This window comes from Phoenix dactylifera, unplaced genomic scaffold, assembly GCF_009389715.1.
Source record: "Phoenix dactylifera cultivar Barhee BC4 unplaced genomic scaffold, palm_55x_up_171113_PBpolish2nd_filt_p 000007F, whole genome shotgun sequence".
NCBI classification, from domain to species: domain Eukaryota; kingdom Viridiplantae; phylum Streptophyta; class Magnoliopsida; order Arecales; family Arecaceae; genus Phoenix; species Phoenix dactylifera.
Window position 1 is genome coordinate 2,827,839 of NW_024067666.1, and position 22,704 is coordinate 2,850,542.

At 39.6% G+C, this 22,704-nt stretch overlaps 1 protein-coding gene across 14 annotated transcripts; it reads left to right on the plus strand.

The window, feature by feature from the left end:
* The first annotated feature begins 6,317 nt into the window (after positions 1-6,317).
* LOC103723689 (TIP41-like protein) lies at positions 6,318-22,342 on the plus strand. 14 transcript variants are annotated; one of them, XR_003382995.2, is made up of 12 exons: positions 6,324-7,021; positions 9,625-9,810; positions 10,205-10,295; positions 13,769-13,873; positions 13,961-14,020; positions 14,125-14,166; positions 14,476-14,637; positions 15,052-15,152; positions 16,037-16,091; positions 16,920-17,024; positions 19,380-19,523; positions 21,277-22,342. XR_003382995.2 is itself a non-coding variant. In XM_008814682.3 (10 exons), exons 2-10 carry the CDS (start codon positions 6,876-6,878, stop codon positions 16,053-16,055), a joined length of 912 nt encoding a protein of 303 aa, XP_008812904.2. In that variant the 5' UTR covers positions 6,318-6,604; positions 6,780-6,875; the 3' UTR covers positions 16,056-16,406. The 14 variants fall into 14 exon arrangements, 8 of the variants coding, with proteins under 8 accessions (XP_008812904.2, XP_017702260.2, XP_008812902.2 ...); XR_003382992.2 differs by having other exon boundaries at positions 16,037-16,302; positions 21,277-21,818; XR_003382997.2 differs by lacking the exon at positions 19,380-19,523.
* The last annotated feature ends 362 nt before the right edge of the window (positions 22,343-22,704 follow it).

Below are 22,704 nucleotides of genomic sequence, written 5' to 3' on the forward strand. Positions count from 1 at the left end.
TTCCTGAGTACGTTACTCTCTCGCATGCAAGTCTCGATCAAATTAATTAGTATCATATGTGAAAAGGTTTCTTTTTATACAGTTTAATTGACTTTAGAATGTAAGAGTGGGAACATGAGAGCATAGAGAACAAAATACTTTGAAAGGAAGGACATTAAAAAGGTTGCAGGTTGGAAGTGGGGAATCGAGAGAGAGCAGATGGTGGATAGATGGCGAAGCCAAGGTTGGTGGGATATCATTACGTACTATTCTCCCACAAGCTCAACGGGCAAGGAACCTTATTCCCCTGTATTTCTTGGTAAAACTTTGTTCCCTTCTAGCGATCTACATTTTATCTTTCTTTTAAATATTCCCTCTTTTCTAAAGAGTAATGTCTTTAAACAAATGCCAAGAAAAGGAGTTTCAATATCTCAGCATCACTTCTCCTTTTTCTCTTTTCTTCTCCAGCATTTCCGTGGAGCATCAATGCCTTTTGGCTCATATCCATCCCCTGTTCTTGAATCTATGTACCCCAAATTACTCTATCTCATTCTATTCAGTTGGAGTTGACACTGAGGGTGCACATGAGTCGAGCAGCTTGCAAGCTACTCGAACTTGACTTAGACCCAAGCTCAACTAAACTCGATTGTTATCAAGCTCGAATAATTTTTCAGTTGAGTTCGAATAGCAAAATACTTAGCTCGAAAGTTCGCGAGCCCAATCAAATATATATATTTTTAACTATATTATGTTATATTATATTATATATATACTTAATTTAATATTTAAAAATATTATCTTATGTTATATTTTGTTTTAACCATATTTTTAATTATGATCAAGGCTCGGTTAATATTTGAGCCGAGTCGATCTTGAGTATTGCTTCTTTTTTTTATCTAGATAAATTCGAGCTTGGATATTAAGGCTTGATCAATCTCAAGTCAAATTTCGAGCCTAAATATTTTGAATTAAATCAAGCTCGAACCTATAGCTACTCGACTTCACTTGGCTTGATTGCACCTCAAGCTAACTTGTCAAATTTTACTATATCTTATCTTATCTATACACGAGGTCAAGACATATTAGGCTCAAGGCATAGACGGTTAGGATCCAGATTATATGACCGAATTGCTAACGCGTCTTTCAAAAAAATGGGTGATGTTATTAGGTCAATCTAGATTGAATTGGCTGACCACCCAGCCTAAATGCTTAAGAAATCTGTCAAAACTTACATAAGATTAAGATATAATTAGTTTATATTAGAATTTAGATATAGCACTATGGCCATATATACGCACAAGTCGGAGATGGGAAATATCTCAAGTTGGAGATGGGAAATCCTACCATTAGAACTTTTCTCGGGTATGGCTGTCTGATTTTCTCGAGGAATTTGATTCAACTTTTTCTCCCTGATGAATTTTCTTCAGAATTTCTTGTTTACAGATCCATGTTTCGTAGCGGCTTGAATGCAATGTTGTTAGGTTCATAGATTCATAAAATGATTGTGTTCTTTAGCAGTCCTTTTGGCTAACTGGGGCTATTATTTTGTCTTCTGTAGGCGGTTCACAAGGGCTGGTCAAGAGGAAGGCAAAGTAAGTATTTTTATGCCCCCATGGTTTAGGATTATTTGACAACATGTTAGCCTTGGAGGTTGCAATTCTTCTGGTTCGTTTATTCATAGTGGTTTTTCACCCTCTGTTACAGCATCCTCCTCTGCTGGAGTTCTTAGGCAGATACCTTGCATAGTTGAGCTTACTTGACTATGGCTGTGTTCAGTTCTTGCCATCAGTAGTTGCTGCTTCAGCTCTTTTTGTTGCAAGATTGACTGTTAATCGAAAATCCAACCCTTGGGAAAGAGCATGTTACTCCAAATGTTTATGGTCTCAGTTACAGGGCTTCTTAGCATATATACTGCCTGTCTTTCTTGAATGTGCCCAATTTTCTTGATGCATTTTTCCAGAACAAAATACTTCAACACTACACTGATTATAGGCTGTCTGAGCTAAAGTAGTGCATTCATGCCATACATGATTTGCAATTGAACAAGTAAGGATCCTCTTTGTTGGCTATTAGGGAGAAGTACAAGCAGCATAGGGTAGGTTCATGTTTTCTACCCTGCCATTAGTTTTACTTAGGGCTCGTTTGGTTCGCGGGAAGTATTTTTTCTCTTAGGAATATAATTCCTCGGAAGCAGATTCTTGAAAAGAGAATGCCTGAGAAAATCTTTTAACATGTTTGGTTGACAATGAAAAAGTGACAGATTTTCAGAGTGCTTATGTTTGGTTGACCATCCACTTTTCTAAAAAAGTTATGTGTAATTTCTATTATACCCTTAATAAAAATTAAGTCTTTAATGCATCTTTAATGGCTTTTTTGAAAAAAAATAAAAATGGAGCGATTTTCGGCTCACGGAAAAGTAACTTTTCCATGTTTCTTATGGAAAAGATTTTTTTATAAAATGTGGAAATCATATTCCCATGAAAATACAACTTTTTCATCTCTCTTCTTTGAAAACTTTAACCAAATAAGAGGCATCTCAATACTTTTTCGTCGACCACACTGTCCCCCCTTCTTTTCCCGCAACCCAAAGGGCCCTTAGTAGTTGAAAGATTCAAAACCTTAAGTTCAATTTCATTGGGCTGACCAGCACTCTTTTTGTTGAACAGTTTAAGTGTGTATCTGCATTGCTTCCTCCCTCAGAGATTCCTGCGTCATATTTTGAAGACCTCAAAGAATAATTTTCACGAGGAGAATTGTGATGTGCGACCGAAAGAATTGATGCTCCGTGATTAGATAACCTGAAGCTGGGAAATGGATGATTCAAGTGAGATACCTGAAGCTCCTGCAATGTCTTTGAAATTTTCCATCTTACCTTGCTCCGAGGATGCAGACGAGAAACACAGAGATCTTTTGCTCCAGAAGCCATCAAAACTTGCTGGGCATTGTTCCTTCTAACTTAAAAGAAGTAATCAAACTTTGGCGTTGACATCACTAGATTTTATGTATCATAAACCTCGCAACAAGAAGTCTTTTAAGGCATCATTTTTGTATGATTTAGAATCTTTCACTCAATCTCCAAGATGGAAATGTACCCAATCAAGATCCTCCTTTTTTATGTTTAAGCATAATAATATGTTAATCCTTGTTCATTGTCTATTTAGATGTTTTATAATTGTCGTCTGAAATTGAGTTGCTGTGTGATAGTTGAGCCTCTTAAGAAGACACCTGTGTCTTTTTCAAGGGCTTGTTTTGCAGTGCTTTTTGTAAGAGTATCGACGATGTGTGGTTTTATCAGTTAACTATAGCTCATGTCTTATTTTTGTTTATGCTAATGTCCAGGGTTGTGACTAATGATTGTTTCCCCCAATGCCATAATCCAGTAATGCAACTTGAAGTTCTTAGAATGCATTCTTCTTTTGTAATGCCCAGCAAATGATGCTCCTCTGAGATGGATTGTGTCAAATGCCAAAGCCAATGGTGGCCACAGAAGTCATCTTTATCCTTGATTAGGAATGGACTTGAAGTTATCTTCAGCTGGATCATTTTGGCAGTCTTTATATCATTGAAGGCAATGATGAACCAGTAATCAATGGTGAATATCTAGCCTAATAGAACAGCTAGAGAACAACATGTTTTCAGTTCTGAAGCAAAGCTCGAGACCTGAAAGGGAAAGCTGGCACACTAGTGACACAGGCGGGGAAACTACGGGCGTTTGATTGATGATGGCGAACATGGTTAACTTATGGGAAATGTAGTGACAATGAACAATTTGATGAAATTTAGTCCAGCCTATGGTATATTCTATGCGATGTTTCATCATAGCCTCTAAGGTAGTTCTGCTGAAAGCACTTAGAAAATGATGCAATACAGTCACAATGTATGATGAACCAAAGCACTTCCCTCCTCTAGTTGCTAAAACCTATCTCATGACACCATCATTTATCAAACAAGATGTAATAATACGCGCGGGCGTCGATTAAATTAGGGGACCGGATGCCCCACGCTCGGCTGGCTTGTTGGCGGTTATGCTTTCCTTCCACTTGTACCAAGGTGGCGCTGGGGTGACGTACCCACACGTGAGGCGGTGAACCCAGTGGGGTGAGCCCACGGGTCGGGGAAGGCACGCGAAACCTGCGACCTGTATCGAACATTCCCTAGTGGAAGGGGGGCCCAATAATGGGGCTGCTACGTGGGTGGGCTGGTCCCTCCCCCTCCCCTCCTATTTTTGACCAAAAAAAAAAAAAAAAAAAAACAAGATGTAATAATTATGTAATGGTGAAATCTGGTTTAATGAGGCAAGTGTTTTTAGGAGCCAATTATAGTGAACAAATGCTAATTGTCCAGTTCCACCAACCAATTAACATATGCAAGTATGAAACTGAATAATTGTATTTTATTTATGTATATTTGAAGGATGGAGGAAGAGAGAGAGAGAGGGAAAGTGGTCCATGGACTCCTCTCAAATCATGGTTTGATTTCCTTGATTAGAAATTTAAAGTAAAAATGAAAGGGAACTCTGATGAACTCTTAGAATTTTCTTACCAATGCAACAATAGATTATGATAAAATCGAGAAATCTACTACCAAATATGTTCATCAGATATAAAAATAAGTGTAAGTATTACTCCAAAATCAGATTAATATAGCTTTAGAAATCAAAAAAAAAAAAAAATACAGCAAGAAAAAATATATGCACACGCAGGCTCCCTATTTGCACTATCAACTTTTCATAGTTATCATATTATACCTGTTGTGGGATGGGGTTCCCAGTTTAGTCCCACATCGGATAATCAGCGGAAAGGTCTGTGCCTTAAATGGGGGGTGCAAACACCTCTTCTCACCGAGGGCCCTTTTGTGGGACAAAACCGTGAGGGTAGGGGGCAACCTCCGCGGACCCCCGCGCCGTCAGGGCTCGGGACTGTCATTGGGACTGTCATTGGGCTCCGGCCCTGGGCGACCTCCCGCAGACCCGAAGCGGCAATCTCAGAGCGGACAATACCTCGGGGAGGACGCGGATGCTTTCCCTGCTCGTCCGGTGTGCGGGCTGGTGTCGGGGTTCCGACCCCACATCAGATGGCGCTAGAGGAAGGGCCCCGGCCACGCACAGACCTTCCCACTGAGGGGGCTGTGTTGTGGGATGGGGTTCCCAGTTTAGTCCCACATCGGATAATCAGCGGAAAGGTCTGTGCCTTAAATGGGGGGGTGCAAACACCTCTTCTCACCGAGGGCCCTTTTGTGGGACAAAATCGTGAGGGTAGGGGGCAACCTCCGCGGACCTCCGCGCCGTCAGGGCTCGGGACTGTCATTGGGCTCCGGCCCTGGGCGACCTCCCGCAGACCCGAAGCGGCAATCCCAGAGCGGACAATACCTCGGGGAGGACGCGGATGCTTTCCCTGCTCGTCCGGTGTGCGGGCTGGTGTCGGGGTTCCGACCCCACATCAATACCCATTAAATATTTTTTAATCGTATCATGATTTATTATATAATATTAATTTTTCTAGGACACATGATAAATAAAATATTGGCATATTTATGCATATATTTTATTTATTTTTGATAACTAAATAAACAATACTAAAATACTTCATGGTGTTAAAATATTTATTTTTATATCCACTTAATACATAGAATAGAGATTATCAAGATACATAGTTCTAGATTGGTTTTATATTATAAATTATATTTAATAATTTGGATTCTCAATTTCCATGTCCCATTATTTATTTTAAAATATCGATATTTTTAAAAATTTGATATAAAATATGCGGTTCAACTTTCTACTTGAAGCATCCCGCCTCAAAACGGGGGCTAGGGCTGTTAACGAGCCAAGCTGAGCTCGAGCCTGGGAGAGCTCGGCTCGGCTCATTTCATAGAAACTCGAGCTCGGGCTTGGTAACGAGTTCTGTATTGGGCTCGAGCTCGGGCTTACTTGGCAAAGCAAAGGCTCGGGCTTGAGCTCGTAAAGCTCGTTTCAATTACGAGCTCCAGAACAAGCCCGAGCTCGAGCTCGGGCTCGTAATCGGGCTCAGCTCAATAACATACTATTTTTCTCTATGTGGTTAGATTTTTATGAATTATGGTGCTGAAATAAGATTTTTCAGCGGAAAATTAGAGCTTGTTTGGGCTCCTGAGCTGCTCGGGTTCGAGCTCAGGCTCAGGCTCGGGTGTAAACGAGCCTTATATTGAGCTTGGGCTCGGGCTCGTTTGACTAACGAGCCCTGAGCCGGATTTTTACCGAACCGAGTTAACAGCCCAAACGGGGCGGCTGATTAACGGAACGAAACGAGGCCAAAAAATAATAATAAAAGAGAGAAATATGGTTTCTTCCTCTCTTCCGTGTTTCTCGTCCCCTCCATCTCCCTCTCCTTCCTGCAAATCCCAAGCCGGCGAGGGGGAGAGGGAGGCGCGGGCGGCGGGGAGGACGAGGAACCACTGGCTGTCGCCGAGGAGCCGTTGGTGACGTCGGAGGCGAGGGCGGTGGCCTCGGCGGCGCGGGTAGGGGGGAGAGGCCAAGGTGGGCGGCGAGGAGGTAGTGGGCGCGGAGGAGGCTGTTGTTGCGGCGGGAGAAGTCGCCAACGGAGAGGAGGAGGGAGCTGATGGGAACGTCGTCGGAGGTCCAGATCCGGTGAACCTCTGCTCTCTCTCTCTCTCTCTTATTACTTTTTTAAGGCCTCCGTTAGCTCTGTTAAAGGGTTGGAACCTCCGTGACAAGTATGAAGCGGCGGCACCGCGACGGCGCTTCTTAATCCTGGTATTAAAGCCGAAACGCAAGTAGGGTTTTAAAAGCTTTCCAGTTCCAGGACAAGGTTAACAGTTCGGACGGAGAGAAGAGAGGAGCGCTTTCCGGGTATTTAAGGAGAACTCGTGGATCGCTATCTGCCCTACAGTTGCGCGAGATGGCAGAGTGGGGCGGCGCGGCGGAGAGCGATCTCAAGGCGGCGGGGGCGGAAGCGCTTCCGGACGGACGGAGCGGGGTTCGGCTCAGAGGCTGGCACATCGAGTCCTCCAGGAGGCCCATTCTTGGCTCCCTTGCCCTCCAAGAGTATGCGATTCTTTATCTCCATTCTCTCGCGGATTGCCTATTGATATTTCCAGAAGTTCTTCTTGATGTCCAAGAAATCTTGACTTTTTAATCCAAAAACAACTTATTTTGGGTGTTAATATGGTTATTTTGTTTGCCCTAGTTCCTGGGTTGGATAGAGGCGGCTTCGGTATCCTCAGCAAATTCTTCTGTAGGAGTATTTATAGGGATCGTACTTGGGATAGCACAGCTGAAACTTGTAGTTGTAGGCACACAAAATGATCGATAAAATGCCTGGAAAGGAACGCGCTTGCATCGAAAGATATTGTGCTTCAAAAAATGGCAAAAGTTCAAGTACTTTAGGGATTTTTTTAAGGTCTGAAACTTCCATATGCCCATGGGAGAGGTGAAGTTGCCGCGAATGGTTTGCTGGTATTCGGAGAATACAAAAAAGAAGAGGGCCAGAAGGATCTGAATGGCATCTAGGGCCTATCTGGATGACCAACCAACTCATTCTTTTGATATCTCTCATGGGAGTGGGAAGGTGTGAAGAGACAAGATGGAAGATTAAACATAATCTGGAGATTTTCAGGGGCTGACAGAATTTACTGTATACATGGATTCTGGTCTCCTGAGGAACTAGAGATTGGGGGATCAATATCCTCTTCTGGTTCCCTCATTTTCTCTCTTCATTACCTTTTGTCTATTTAGCAACTCCAGCAAGGAATGGTGGATATCTCGGGCATAGGATGGTTGGATGTCGACCAGATCTGCAGTGCATAAAGAACATGCATTGTAAAGTGAAAAACCAATGAAGTTATGGGATGATCGAAATAATACTTAATACTTATGTCAGAGATATTGTGTGATTTAAACATTTCACTGACTCAACTAATGAATAAATTTCAAAATCAGGAGGGATTTGCAATCTCCCCCTTATGATATAGTACCAAGAATGTTTATATTGTGTGATAGATGTGTGATATAGTACCAAGGATTCAAATCCCACGGGGTTTTTTCTAGAAATTGGATGCACTGCATCCTGACACTCATGACAATGGATGTCCAATCCCATACCGGTCCATGTCTTGTCTTGACACTTGGGATGGTGCCTTGCTTGGACACTCTAGATGGTTGCACGCCCGCTACTGCACCAAAGATCCTTGTATAGTACCAAATGCGCTTACATTATGTGATACCAAGAGTGCTTATATTGTGTGATAGATGTGCTCGTTATGCATGCTTGCGTGTGTGTTAACTTTTTTGGGCTAAAGGAGGGCAAGACCTTACCAAAGTTTCACAATACTTGGAGTTTTGTTAAATTTATTGTTAGGAGTCCTCAAGCTAAAAGTTTGTGTTTAACTAAGAGTCATGGAATTGATATTGGTAGTTGGTACTAGGTTGGTCATGTTTTAAGTCTTAGGATTCATAATTTTGAATTTGAGTGAGAAAAGGAAAAAGTCTTAGTGGTGGTAAACTCACATCACTTGCTGGGAAAGGAGAAGTTTCATATATTTAGTGGGTAGTTTTTATTTTTTTGGTTTTTATCAAAATCATATGTGGCTGGGAAAATGATTTGGAGTATGAACTCTGGTGGGAATAGAAGTAGGTTTCAACTCTTATATAAACCTGTGACCTGGCCATCCTTGCAATCCCAGGAAAACAATGGGCTTCAGCTACAGAGGCAGTAGTTTTTAAGACAATGGGTGCTTGAGTTAAAAGAGTTACCATGAGTTCCTTATAAAAAATTTCTTTAATAGAATTATGTTACCCTCTCTCTCCCCCACCTGCCCACCCACACAACTTTCTATTTACGCCATCTTCTCCAACTCAGTCTTCTTCTTTTCTAATGCATTTTGGAATGATAACTTTGATATGTGATTTTGGGAGCTTGATGCCTAAATGAGAGGCAAATCCTAACTAACTACAACTATTTAATAGGAAACCTGGAGTGTGTTCTAAATTTTTAACTGTGTATGATGCTGTATTGAATTTATGGAAATAGCTTTTAGAGGATAATATTTTGAAAATTAGCTGAACCAAAATAAAGTTTTTGGAGCACAATTCAAGCTGTAATATGGGAGTTATTGAGGATGTAATCATAGTCGTGTGCTTGGAGATTAACTAGTAAACTCTCTTTACCACTTGGCTTTTATAAGTGAATGTTGGTCAACTTGAAGGGGCATGTGGTTTTTTTTTTTGGGTTTGGGGGAGGGAGAGGATGGGTAGGATTGTATGCTTCAGATGTTTTTTGTCTATAGTTTTTGTATATACCTCAGGGCCCAAAAAAGAACTTTTTAAGAGCTTGGTAGTGCTGAATTCTTTTCTTGTTATAAATTCTTGCAGTCTTATGAGTTTATGATGCTTGAGTCCTTTGAATATGCTATTTATGTGCCAAAATCTTCAAATATTCCTCATATTTTTGTTAAAAAAAAAAGAAATTTGAAACTTATAAAAAGTCAGTATCTTTAATTCTTGGGACATTTTTTTTCCTATACCAAACACTATTACATCATCTCAATCTAAAGACTCTTCACATGTTATGTGACTGAGATGCCAAAATTTTGAGCTGTTTCAGATTTATGCTGTCATGCTTTAATTTAATTCTTTTTTATTTCCTGCAGGTGGGAAGAAAAGCTTGGGACATCACACTTGCCTGAGATGGTTTTTGGGGAGAGTTCTTTATATCTCTTACATGAGGATAGTGGTATTAAGTTGCACTTCAATGCATTTGATGCTCTAAAGGGTTGGAAACAGGAATCATTGCCACCGGTTGAAGTTCCTGCAGCTGCAACATGGAAATCTAGAAGGTCCATTAAATTTTCTTTCATTATAATTACTAATCAGAAGTTTCTCATATATGTGGAAAGTCTCAGCATGTTTGAGATACTATGGGCTTCTGGGATGGATTTAATGCTGGATGATACCATTTGTTACTCTGCCAAAGTCTTGATGCTGTACTAATGAGTTTCAAAGATTCACTAACTGTCTGGATGCCATTTTAAATTCAAAGGGTGATCTGTGTCTAAAACTAAACATCTCGGTATCTATTTTTAAGGATGCATATCAGATTTGTCAGTCTCAGTATCTCTTGTGAACAGGATACTAGTTTCGAACTTTCTGGCTCCTTTTTTTGATGTATCCCTTGTATGCTTGAGATGAAAAATTTGGACCATTTCCTTACTTATTGTTCTTTCGTTGCAGTAAACCTTTTCAGCAAGTGATACTTGATTACGACTATACATTTACGACACCATATTGTGGCAGTGAGGCAATAGAACCAAATACAGAAAAGGTCTGATTTTGTTGCAATATTGTCTAAAATAATTTTGAACTTTATTCTATAATTTTGTATATGTACATTTTTTCCCTTCAATTGCTGATTATGCTTTGTTGGGATTACCCATGTTGTTTCTGAAAATAATTGTTACTATTACCAAGCAAAGTTAATGTTGCTTCACTTGTTGAACCTCAGATTTCCTTTGAGTTGTTTTGAATCAGTCACATGTCTTCTAGTGAAAATAAGAATGTCATCTTGGGTTTAAAGATTGAATACTTTTGCTAGGAGATGGGTGCTAGATTTTTCATTTCTTGGATAGAGAGTATTCAGATTAGATACTTCAGATCTTCTTTTGGGGTTGGTAGAATGAAGAGAATGATTATGATCCAATGGTTGCTGCATGGGAGGCTTGTACGGTCAAGTTGTTTAAGAGGAATGTCAGTGAATGTTGATGAATTTGTTATATTAAACATCGTCAGTTATTATTTGTCTTTCTTCAGAAATCCCATGAGTGTGGCAAATAATTTGAAAAGATATTGGAGAAGTTTTTTGCAGAGAGGGGGTTAGGGTAGAGGAGACTATAATTTTTTCGAGCTGGGACGTCTTAGGTTCTGACGAGAAGAACTAAGGTAGTTAGAGAAATGTAGTTTGCTCTAGATATTAAGTGAACTAGGAGGGTGGGATTATTTCCTTTTTTTTTTGCTTTTGATTTAGGAGTAGTTAGTGCTCTATATTTGTGGCTTGCGATTGTACTAGTCACTTTATCGTGGTTTAGAGATGATTTCTTTGGCTAGGATCCCCCTTTGGAAGGAGATTTTGAAAAATGGGAAGTTGCTTGGTGTTTGCGATAGTTCACTTCTATTGTCAAGTTTGTTCACTTTAAACTCTTGCCCCTTGCATCTAAGAGAATTTGTGAGGACTTCTGCTTTTTGAATGATTACACTTCTACCCTTGAGGTTGATTACCCTAAAATCTTTACCTTTCTGTCTAAGAGATCCCCTCTATTCTACAGGTTGACCTTTTTAAGTCTGTACACCTTATTCTTCTCCCTTCAAGCAACAATTTCAAGGCTGCTTAGTTCGGACTTCTTCTAAATTTCCATGAGGTGATGCATTTGTCATGTCTGGTAGATACAACACGTAATTTAGATCAGTGGCTACATTTTGGTGATGATGCAAATTTAGTTGTTGGCAAATAGTGAAATGCTTTAGACAATCCACATCATAAGTCTATCCATACCCTTGGGCAAAAAATGCAGATTTTAGAGTCTCTATAGCATCACATGCTTTGTGCTAAATGGTGTAGAAACAAACACCATACTGTACTGAGTTTAAGAAAATAAGCTAATCTCCTTTATCACTATATTTCTGTGCCTTTTTTTTGTTCTTGTGTAGCATTCTACTAGGGGACATGAGAAGCACCCTCCAGTTAATACTTGGCAATAGATATGGCTGCCAAGTAGCTGGTCAATTGATGATACTTGGAAGATGATGCATAAAATAAAATTAAACTGGATATACTTGAGACTTTTGCATGCCTTTTCTTTGTGCTAGATGCATAACAGAATCTTCTGACTCACTAGAGTCTTCAATTTTTTGGAGGACAAGGAAGCGACGCAGGTCACTTTCGATATTTGCCGTATATCTTGGTATAAGCTTGATGATACCTAGAGGTTTTTTGAGAAGGTACCAGAATAGGAAATAGAGAAGACGGCCTTGCTTAGGGATAGTCTTGAGTGGATTTACCTACATTAGTTTAACATAGAAAGAGCTAAGTGAACCACAATTAAGAAAGGTCATGTCACATTTGCAGGGTTGGGGAAGATAACATCTTACCTGATTTTGTATTTGGCCGAACAAGGACTTTGTGCCGAGTCAGTCATGAACCAAATGATTGCCCTCATGGACCAAATGCATGCATCCAAACCCTTTGGAAGAACTTAGCGAATGGTGTGTTTTAAGAATAAATTACTTTTGAGGGCAAAGAACCATTAAGTGGTTCTAGGTCTCCTGTAAGGGCTCTGTGCTCTGTTCCTAAATTTTCTTAAAGAGGTGACAAATTCAATGTGATGGTATGTCTTTCAGAAATCCGGTCATATAATCCAGTCTTATAAAGGGATCAATAGCAATGTAAGATGAGCAAGGGCTTGGTTGTGATGTAATGAGAAGCCTGATGGGCAGGTAATTTTTGTAGAAGCACATATTCATGTGTCTCTATTTCAATTTAAGATAAACAATGTATGAGAAAATGAGAGCGGGAAGGAAGAGAAAAGAGAGGAAGAAGCAGAGATGGGGAAGACATGACAAATGGCCCGAGACACCAGAGAACCGTCTTTCTTAAGTTGACCATATGACCAAGGTTGGTTCTTTTCCTGGCTACTAAAGGACTGTTAAATGCTACCAAAGGACTATTAAATGCTACTAAAGGACTGTTAAATGGAGTATTGGATTGTACATGGAAACTCAAAAGCTCAGATTAAGGCCTGATAACATGAAAGGACTATGGACCGCCTAGGACAGAAATTACATGTTTGACCCACTAACCAGCAAATTAGAATACCTTCCAGTATAGCAGACCTTTGCTAGTATTGCTCTCAGTGAGAAAATTTGACCTTCAAAGCTGGGGAAGGTCATACAGAACTAACACTCCTTTTCGTTTGGGACAGCTACTTTGCAGAATATATCATTGATTCTAATTATAAAAGTTTGAGAATTTGGTGTACAGTTTATTTGAGTTTTTACTCTAAATCTTAACCTAAAGGTGCTTGACCCTAGATTTGAAGGATAAAACTACTGTTTGATCAAAGCCTGCCTCGTATATATTTTCCTTGTATCTCTCCAAATGTTCTGGCAACCCAGAACTGGGATTATGTGGCAGGGACGCATTTCTTCTTAGATATAGCCTGATAATCAGAAAATTACCAAATAAAGTGAAAAAGGATTTGAGAACTTATAGTAATGTGAGTAGTTTGCTTTGTTTAGAACTTGTGATACAGATCAGATAGGTGTTTTTAAGAGTTAGGATAGTTAAGTGTCAATTAATGCTGCCATGACAAGAGCAGGAGTATATCAGGCAACTCTAGAAGTTGTCAAAACTGTGATGCTTTTAAACAATAACCTTTTCGATGGATAGATCTTGATCCACTCCTAAAAGCTATTTACTTTAGAAAAGGATGAAGCACTCCATTCTTGCTTCTAGTAGTATCAAATGACTTTCAGGATGCTGCCTCTCAAACAGTGATGACTCTTTAGATCCATCAGTCAACTTTTATCTTATATCATAACAGTAGATGCATTTAGATTTTGCTCTGTGAAGGGTCTCTTTATTACAGAAAAGAGATTCTTTGCTTTGAAAAACTAAAAGAATGTAGGATAAAACAAATTCAAGCATCTTGTGTGCTTATAGCGGCTTGATTGATTTATGTTGAGTACATATATTGGAGTGAGAGAGCCATATTGGTTCTATCTTACATGAATATCTTGGAACAGGCAATTTTGGAAGATGGGTGCTGTAGCTTGTGCTGGGAGGACTCTGATCAACGAATTGATCTGGCTGCACTGTCCTCAAAAGAACCAATTCTCTTCTTTGATGAGGTTGCTACTTTTAATACAGAAAAGTTGCATGTGCTCTTTCTTTCTTATGATGATCTGGTCCTGCTTGTGACAAGTATGTAACTATAGGTAGTTCTATATGAAGATGAGCTGGCTGATAGTGGAGTATCACTCTTAACTGTAAAAGTGGTAAACTCTGTGCTTATGGACCACTAGGTTATGTAATTTCCTTTTATGTTGTTCAAGTCTGTACAAGTTTACAGTTGATATCATCTTGTATCTTAATCTTGTAGAGGGTGATGCCCAGTTGTTGGTTTCTTCTATTTCGTTTCTGGGTAAGTGCATCAAGCTTGTTTCATAATGTACTTGCCCATGCAATAAATTTCACTATCAGAGATCTGCAAGGTGCTATCATGTAGTTCATGAAATGTGGTCTAGTGAGGAGAAATTCATTGCAACAACAATAAGGATAAAACTGCATTTGTATAAATATTAAATTATCATGCTGATCTAATTTTCAAATTACTGTTCTTATCTCCAGTTTTCTGATATTTGTGCAGTTTTTTCTTATGATAGAGATGTGATATTGAAAGATTTTTTGGCTTCGTTGCTCTTTCTAGCCACTCAGTAAGTTTGCATTGCAGCTCAGAATTGATGGAGTACTAATGAGATTGAGGGATACTCGAGTTTATTGTCCTTTTGTAAGCGATCACAAATCCATGCCTGCCATTCTTCGTGAGAGCTGCTGGAGAGAAGCGACAATCCAGAGTTTATCTGCTGTATGTTCGTGCAGTCTTTATGTACATGTACTGTCACCTACGTCTGTATAGGTTTCCTGAATTTGGCACGTGGTCGAGCTGGTATTCATAAATATTCAGCCAGTACTATAACTGTTACTTTTCTTTACACTTGCTGTTGTTGCACACGTAATTACATTATGTTGACTAGCTTATCTTGTATTTTCTAGTCTCATGTAGTCTTGAAGCTTCTTATTTTCTCTCTAAGTCATGTGTTTAGTCACTGCATATTTTGGTGCAATTTTAAGTTTATAATTCATGCTCTCTATGTTTTCGGATTCATGGACCGATATCAAGATGAATAATTCTGCTGTATACCTTTCTCTCTCTTTGGATTTCTTCTCTTTTCTGTTCTTTTAAACAATTTTAAACTGTAGATTATGTTTTGACTAATTGTCATGACCTGTCTTCTTGATTATGCAGGAAGGTTTTCCTTCTGATTCTGCAGCATATGGAGATCCGAATCTTATTGGTCAGAGGCTCCCTGTCATCACACATAAGACCCAAAGGCTGAAAGTTTCCAGGTATTCCTGAATTGCTACTATGGCCAGTCAAGCCTTACATGGAATACAAACTAATTGAGGAATACCTGAAATTTCCAGGTATTCCTGAATTGTTACTATGGCCAGTGAAGCCTTAAAAAGAATACAAACTAATAGAGAAGTAGTAAACCACACATCAAGATGATCATATCATTTTAGGAGTTTGATGTTCTGATTATGGACTAGTTGCAACAACTGGACTAGCAACTGCAAATGTGCTTGATTATCAGGCTTATCAAGATTTAAATTTATTGATCAACCTTGTGGTGCTCTTTGGACAAAAGTTCATGGCTGGTATGTCATTGGTCTTTTGTTCTTTTCTGCAATCTATATTGTTAAGATTGCCTGCAGAGAACCTGCTTGAGTCCTGGCTATGCCCCTGCAAGTTTATCACATTTGTATTTGTGACACCCAACTCTCTCATGCTCTTGTGGATCTTTATTTGTTCCGTAATACAGAGCTTCTGGTTGCGCCACTGATTATTGTACCAAGCTTGACAAGAAGAAGCTTTGCCGATTATTTTTTACCATTGCAATTGTTTTCATTCCTATCTCCAATAAGACATGCCCTGTTTTTACCACATGATGACTTTTTTTGATTGTAAACCTAAGCTTCTACCACCTCCACCATGCTTGCCTTTTCAAGTATACCTTATTATGGATGGATTGTAAGCTTTGGAGCTCTCATCATATGAAACCTGATACCCCCATGCTGACTCATTGACCATGTTTCCACTTACAAATAGTAATGTTGATATACTTTGGTATGAATATTTTTATTCCCTTTTTCTTTTTTTTTTCTCATGAAATTTTGATAACATATCAATCACCACTGCTCTCTTATCATTTCACTCTTTCTTTGTGCAGATCTATCACTGGAGGCTGATGAGACTGGTCACGGAGTTTGATGGCTTTTCTACATGTACTACCTGTCTGTCTTCCTTCCACAACATCTGTTGGAGTGTTCTCTGCATCATTATTTCTAATTTCTGGCACTATGCAGGCCATTTGTCAAGCCAGAGATTAGTCAATGCGACTGAATGAAAAATTTCATTTCTAGCATTTTATGTCTGCATTGACTTCATAAGCATGTCATAGACTTGATAGCAGAACTAGCCAACTCTTTTTATGATGTAAATACCTTCTTTTTCTTCTTGATTTTATGCAACACTTGATTTAATACATTCTGATGTTTGGATATTTTCTTCAGAAGTTATGTCTTGTTTGGCTGTCGCTATATTTCCATGTTTGTTATATCTTATTCATTACAAATCTTAAGTGTGTTAACTTTGTAAATTTTTGCTACAACGTCTGATTCCTAATTCTCCAAATCCAATCTCTAAACAACATCCTCTTACTTTGTTTTTAGAGGTTGTTATGGCATTTTTCTAACATACATAATAAATACTAAAAAGGATAATACTCATTCTGTTTTTCAGGTCGAAGCACCTTCCAAGTTCCAACATCACTTTGACTTGCAGGACCTTGACTTCACTATTTTTTTCTTGTCCTAGGGTCACCTCTTCTATTTAGGATGCATGCTTTCTACGTTACAGTATAGCTACAAATTCTTCTCTAGCTAGATCAGCTCAGATATTTATGATGATTTTTTTCTATGCAAAGCTTCATTTGGAACTCTTGCTTATCACTGATGAGCATGTCATTAATACTACTGGCTACCATTTTCTTGTTGGGTTTTAATGTGTCTTACATATACATCAGCTTGAACTTTGGTTATTTGTGTGAATAGGGTTTACACCAAGGGTCACACCCCCTCTGTTTAAAGGCAAAATGTCCGAGTTTGAATATTGGATGGTGCATCTCCAAGAATTTGGACTTGGTTAATTATAAATTGGTAGGTCTCCCTTCCTTTCTCTCAAGCCCATTCCCTCTGCCCATCTTCATCTTGTTAGCATTATCAATATGCACCATGGATGTTCTGGTTCATCTTAGGGGATGAAAACCCCCAAACCAAATTTCTATGCTAGCAGGAGTCAATCTGGATGCAGATCTATTTCATTCCATATTCATTTCTAGGCTGGGATTCTAGTAAACGCATTTAAAGTTGGATTTGGACATTTACCATTGGACATGTTGCCAGTCCTGGCAGTGGCAATCCTCAAAGATGCCTGATATTACCAACTCTAAAATTCTTGATCCATATATACATTTTTCACAATTAAAAGATGACATTGAAGGGCATTTTTGTGTAAATATCATTTTATATGATATGAGAATAAAATTCCTGTCCAGAATAATTAGTACATCCCATGCAAGTGACAGTTAGAAGCAAGTGACATGAAATAATGATCTTTGTTGATGGCATTTTGAAGAGATTGGTATGGTTCTTTTCCCTCACATGCTTGTGCCTCTAAAACTATGTTGCTTTTTTTATAAAATGCAGAATACTTCTCATGTGGCACTTGGGAAAAGTGAACTGCTATCGATTTTAAACAGTCTGCAACTCTATTGTGACTAGTGTACTTTCATTATTGAAAAAAATGGAATGATGCTATTTGCATGCAGTTACCATTAGCTGAATGCTCTGTACATATTTATTGAATAATGGGTTAGTTAATTTTGACTGGAATGCATTTAAGGTGTCCTATGGACTGAATATTATAGCAAAATACTTGTTTAATTAAGACTGTATAAGTCCCAAGCTTGGCTCTCGCTCAATAGTGAACTCTTTCTGATAGAGTTAGCCAACTTTGAAAATCAGTAAACTCTAATCCTCAAGAATTCTGCTGCACTTATCTTGATTCTTTACTTTGATTCGGGTGCTGATAGAAGGTTATATTTTCTTGGACTGGCATGGATTAGAGTGAATATCCTGCTTTTGTATTGGAGTGTTTTAATTTGATTAAGAAATATCAATCTTAGTAGATAACTGTCTAGTATCAATATTGAAGAAAATAAGGAAGATATTGATTGGAAAGTTGGAGGGATAAATTTTGGTGTCAGCCAAGGGAAGTTGAACATTTGCGTCTCGTTCAAGCTAGCCTCTACTCAGCATTAATTGGAAGAAATATGCCAAACAGAGCCAATTGCTATATTGATTGAACTGATTACATGAACAAACCATTCACACCATCACCATTTGAAACCTGGCTACTCTATGAAGATCATTGTCATGATAATGTTGATCAAAATGATAACTGAAACGAAGGGATCTTCCTTTCTCTTCATTGGTTGACCAGGACAAACCATGTTCCATTGTTGTGGTAGCATTAAGTACCTAGGCACACATAGCTTATGAATAACATGATGGCCATGCTAACCATTCATTTGCTGCCTGTTCAAACATGTCGATATCTGATACTTAAATAATATTTTATGAAATCAATGGATCCCCTTAACCGTGTTATCATTCCTTAGGTTAGTTTTGGTAATCCGTCAGTTTTCTTTTCAATTTATCATTTATCAACTTATCTTTTTTGTGTTGAGGAAACTAGAGTAATGGTTCTCCATAATTTGTCTTCCACCTGCACGATCACCTTAGCTGTCATATAATTACAACATAATCTTTCAATGAAAACAAACTGGAGAAAGTGCATCACTAGTCAAAAATGAACTACACAATGATGAGTGCATTGTCTTAAAACTATCGCTCTAAGTGTCTGAGGAAAAGCGTAATGGAGTATGTCAACAGAAAAAAAAACATTGAGGAATGGCAAGTAGAATAGTCAGATTTGCTAGAATTATCTGCATGAATGCTAATATGCTATAATAGTAAGCTAGCATTTAATGATAGATGGAAGCTTATTGCAGTTAGTCTCTTCAACTGACTGATGCAAAAAATGGAGCTGAACACTAGATGGGCAGCATGCAAATGTTACCCAATTGATTAAAACATCAAAGTCGGAGACTCAAATCAAGCTTATTTAGTTCTGCTGGTTCCCTTGGGGGCTGCAAATTTATTTGATAGCTTCCAGGCCACCTCAAATTTGTTGCTTCCTCCAGCGCATAGGGTAGCCAACTCATACTGACATCATCGAACCTGGCCACCATCCCCATGTCTCCCTCTCTGTTTGGCTTGTGAGCCATTGAATGGGGCTGAACTCGTAGGGAGCGTAGGAAAGGAGTGTTGAGGGGCAAACCCATCATCATCCGTTGGGAGTGATGAGACCGTCTAGCTGCACCTCTTTCTCTTTTATGAGCATTTTGATGTCCCCCCAGTGCCTGTGAGCTAAAAAACTTCCTCATGCAGAAGTTGCATGAAAACACCTTAAGAGGGGCATGCTTGGACTGAGAATCTGAGGAGTTTGTGGCTGCTGAGGAGATGCTCCCGCCCAGGGTCAGGTTCAACCATGTTCGGGAGTTGTCACCAACTTCCCTGTCATCATAGTTGCTGGTATGTGGCTCTGATCTCTGGTTTGCTGATATTTCTCCCACTTCTTCCTGTTCCATTTGGAAGCTTGCAATCTCTGCGGAAGAGTAAGCAGAGTAACTGTCTCTGAATTGAGTTCTTAGAAGTTGGAATAGGAAGAGTTGGATTTTGTAGAGGCTTTGTGGAATGTTGTTGGTCTCATTTAAAAAGAAGAACAAGGTAGGAGTTGGAATAAATGTAAGGAGAGGGAATCGGGACAGAAAGAAGGTGTCTCACTGGATATCTTTAGCTGTTTATGTCTTTCCTATGTGGCCCACATCGTGGTGCTTGTTATGCCAGGGGTGATGCTTCTGTCATGTCTACTGTTTCCCATATCAATCTTTAGATTCCCACCATCTTTTTCCTCATTAGGTCACTCCACTTTACATGGTTCTCTTCTTTGAACCATAATACAAGCTTGACAATCTAGCAGCAATTCCATCAATCTTCATTTATTTAACCTTTTCTTTTTCTTCTATGTTGAGAAAGCTATTTTATCAACTGCTGTCGCTATATCTAGAATATGCGGTCAGAAGTCTTATTGCTAGAAGCATATAGAGGTTTGTTGTATGAAATGGTGTTCTCCACCAATCAGAGTGGGAGAAAATATAACCATTCTTTAGATTAAAAAATATACCTGTCTATTGTTTCTCCGCACCGCACTGCTATTAAGATCATCTGATCAGATGGTCACTTCTTATAGGCATTCATTTGATTTTTTATCTGTTCTTGCTTTCCCATGGGGGACCATCTGATGCTTAGGAGTGCTGCTTTTCGCACTCATCCTGTTATTTCTCTAATGTATAGTGCTGGATCAAATAGTAATGAGTTATAATGGGGCATCTAGAGCACTTCAAAGTTCAAACTATAGTTGCTTATCTCTGAACAAAATTTGGAAAATGATTTTTTCCGCCCCTGTATAACACCATGTAACTGTGAGAGATTGCATCATAGGCTTGTGCCAAGACATGAACAAAGTGGAAATGCTATAGCATTATTGGTGTTATCTTTTCCATGCTATGGTCCCCCCTAAGTACCAATAATGTTGATAAAGGTTGTCTAGAAGTGAGTGCTGCTTTAACTCACTATTTAAGTGTAGTATTTGGGTGGAGTATCTTGCTGGGATTGATACAATGGGTTGATGCAGGCACTTATCAGTAGTGGGTTCTTGTTTGAAAAGTGCTTTAAGAACCACTTGCACTATGCTAGTAGAATATTGTTGCTGTAGAAATAAGACAGAAGATAATGGGGAGCTCAGTTCCCAGCACTAGTTTCTTGATGCTAAATAATGATGTAAGCTTTGATGCTTTGATCCGGAAGCTTCACAGAGCAAAATTCTTGTGGTGATTGCGTCATGAGTTGGACACTGATCAAGATAAGGGAGGGAGAGGTTTCCAGCTTCCCCTACCGTTATCATCTACCTTATTTGCAGACAGCGTCAACCCAGCATGTCATTTTTTAAAGATATCGTAAATTTTAAGTTGTAAGTGCACTGTGGTCCTATGATGACCTGGTTGCCTTGCCCCACCACATCTGTCATCCGTCTGATCATGACATTGGAAGATTGAACATTGAGCTACAAGCTGTCAGTTTCCACCATGTCTCACTGCTACATGCTGTCTTGTTCTTCTTGCTCCCCATCTTCTCTTTTAGAATTTGTTTTTTAAATAAAGTCTCTTTTATTGGGATGGACTTTCACACCGACCCTTTCTAATGCGGTCTGTAAATTTCATTTCAGGCCATGATCATGATGAAAGGCAGTTCCCCAATAAAAAGCCGTCGGTTCCATGTGGATACGGCAAATGGAGGAAGATATGCCTGCCCTCTCTGCCAAAAGAGAGTGACATAAGCAACCAACGCGATTCCTAATAGCTTTAGGGTGAAGCTCTTCTTAGAAGCAGGGGAAGCCAGGAATCCAAAGCAAACAGTGATATACTTGTTTGGCTCCTTCTGGAGTATTATTCCTAGGGTTTGTGGTGTGGATCATTGCTCCATGAGAGAATATATGGAAGAGCTGTGCAGTTGTTTGCAAGCGACAGGAGAGAACGTCCAGCTCCCAACCTCTCACGTCTGGTGGGATCCTGCCCTCATCGATCAAACTGTATCGGTCCAAACCAAAGTCTTTCCGTCAATTGGACAACTGCTGATATGCATCCGTCCAAGTTCCAAGCCCAAATCAAGTGTATGATGGCTGAGATTGCTGAAAAGAACGAAGAAAAGCCTTCCAGCACAAGATCAAATGAATACAATGCGTAGGACGGTTCCCCACGCAAACGCATATCTTTTGTCGGGTCAATTTCATGCGCAATTCTGGCAGCATTAACATTGGATCTTTAACTAGAGGGCGCACGCAGCGAGAGCAGCGTGCCCTCTTCCACTGCCAGAAGCCAATAGCGGGGAGAGGGGCATCTCTTCCGGGGGCACTGATGGTGACCTGATAAGCCCTCCTGATGATCGTGGGCCCTTTTTTTTTTCCCGTCCTTTATTTCTCCTAGTCGAGCAGGGAAATAGGTCCGGAACGAAAACAGGTGGCCAGTAATCACTGGCGCTGTTTTTGCTTTTTTGCGAGAGGTCTGCGGCATCAGTGAGGCAATCGAATTGGGTACAAGCGTCGTGCACCAGAACATTACTTCTCTTGTGCCCTTAACTGTTGTTGGTCAAGCATACTGTGCGTCACTGAGTCTGGAGTCTTGCTTTCCTCGAGGGGACCAGATCCAGATTCTCTAAGCCTGAAGTCGAATGTTTTGAATGGAACAAACAGAACAGATCATTAGTGAATTGCGTTTAGCATGGTCGTTCCCCAACTAGAGAGCTTGCAGCATGTCCGACAAATGATGCCCAGGGCAACAGTTCTCGGATTATAATAAACGATATAATATTCTGCTCACCAAATGGTAAATTAATTAATTCCTCCCCAATTTTTAGCTAGCATCTTCCATAGAGGCTTGCATGCGCAAATTTTAGATATGGATTGGTGGCTTGTTGACAGCCTATAGCTGACAGGAAATTTAAGACAAGTCGCTTAGACCGCTGCCATGGTTTTTGAACACCAATCATGTAAAGGTCGATGAATGCGTTAGAACATGGAACCGAACGGTACCGTCCGCGCTCATGTTCAAACATGGATTCTAATGTTTCACTACTTTGAACCAGTAGATAGGAAAGC

Bases quoted from the DNA above. Each gene is read 5' to 3' on its own strand.
- LOC103723689 (XM_008814682.3), top strand. From the start codon at position 6,876: ATGGCAGAGTGGGGCGGCGCGGCGGAGAGCGATCTCAAGGCGGCGGGG. The intron at 14,167-14,475 runs GTAAGTGCATCA...TTTGCATTGCAG, and splicing joins TTCTTCTATTTCGTTTCTGG to CTCAGAATTGATGGAGTACT. The intron at 14,638-15,051 runs GTACTGTCACCT...TTGATTATGCAG, and splicing joins CGTGCAGTCTTTATGTACAT to GAAGGTTTTCCTTCTGATTC.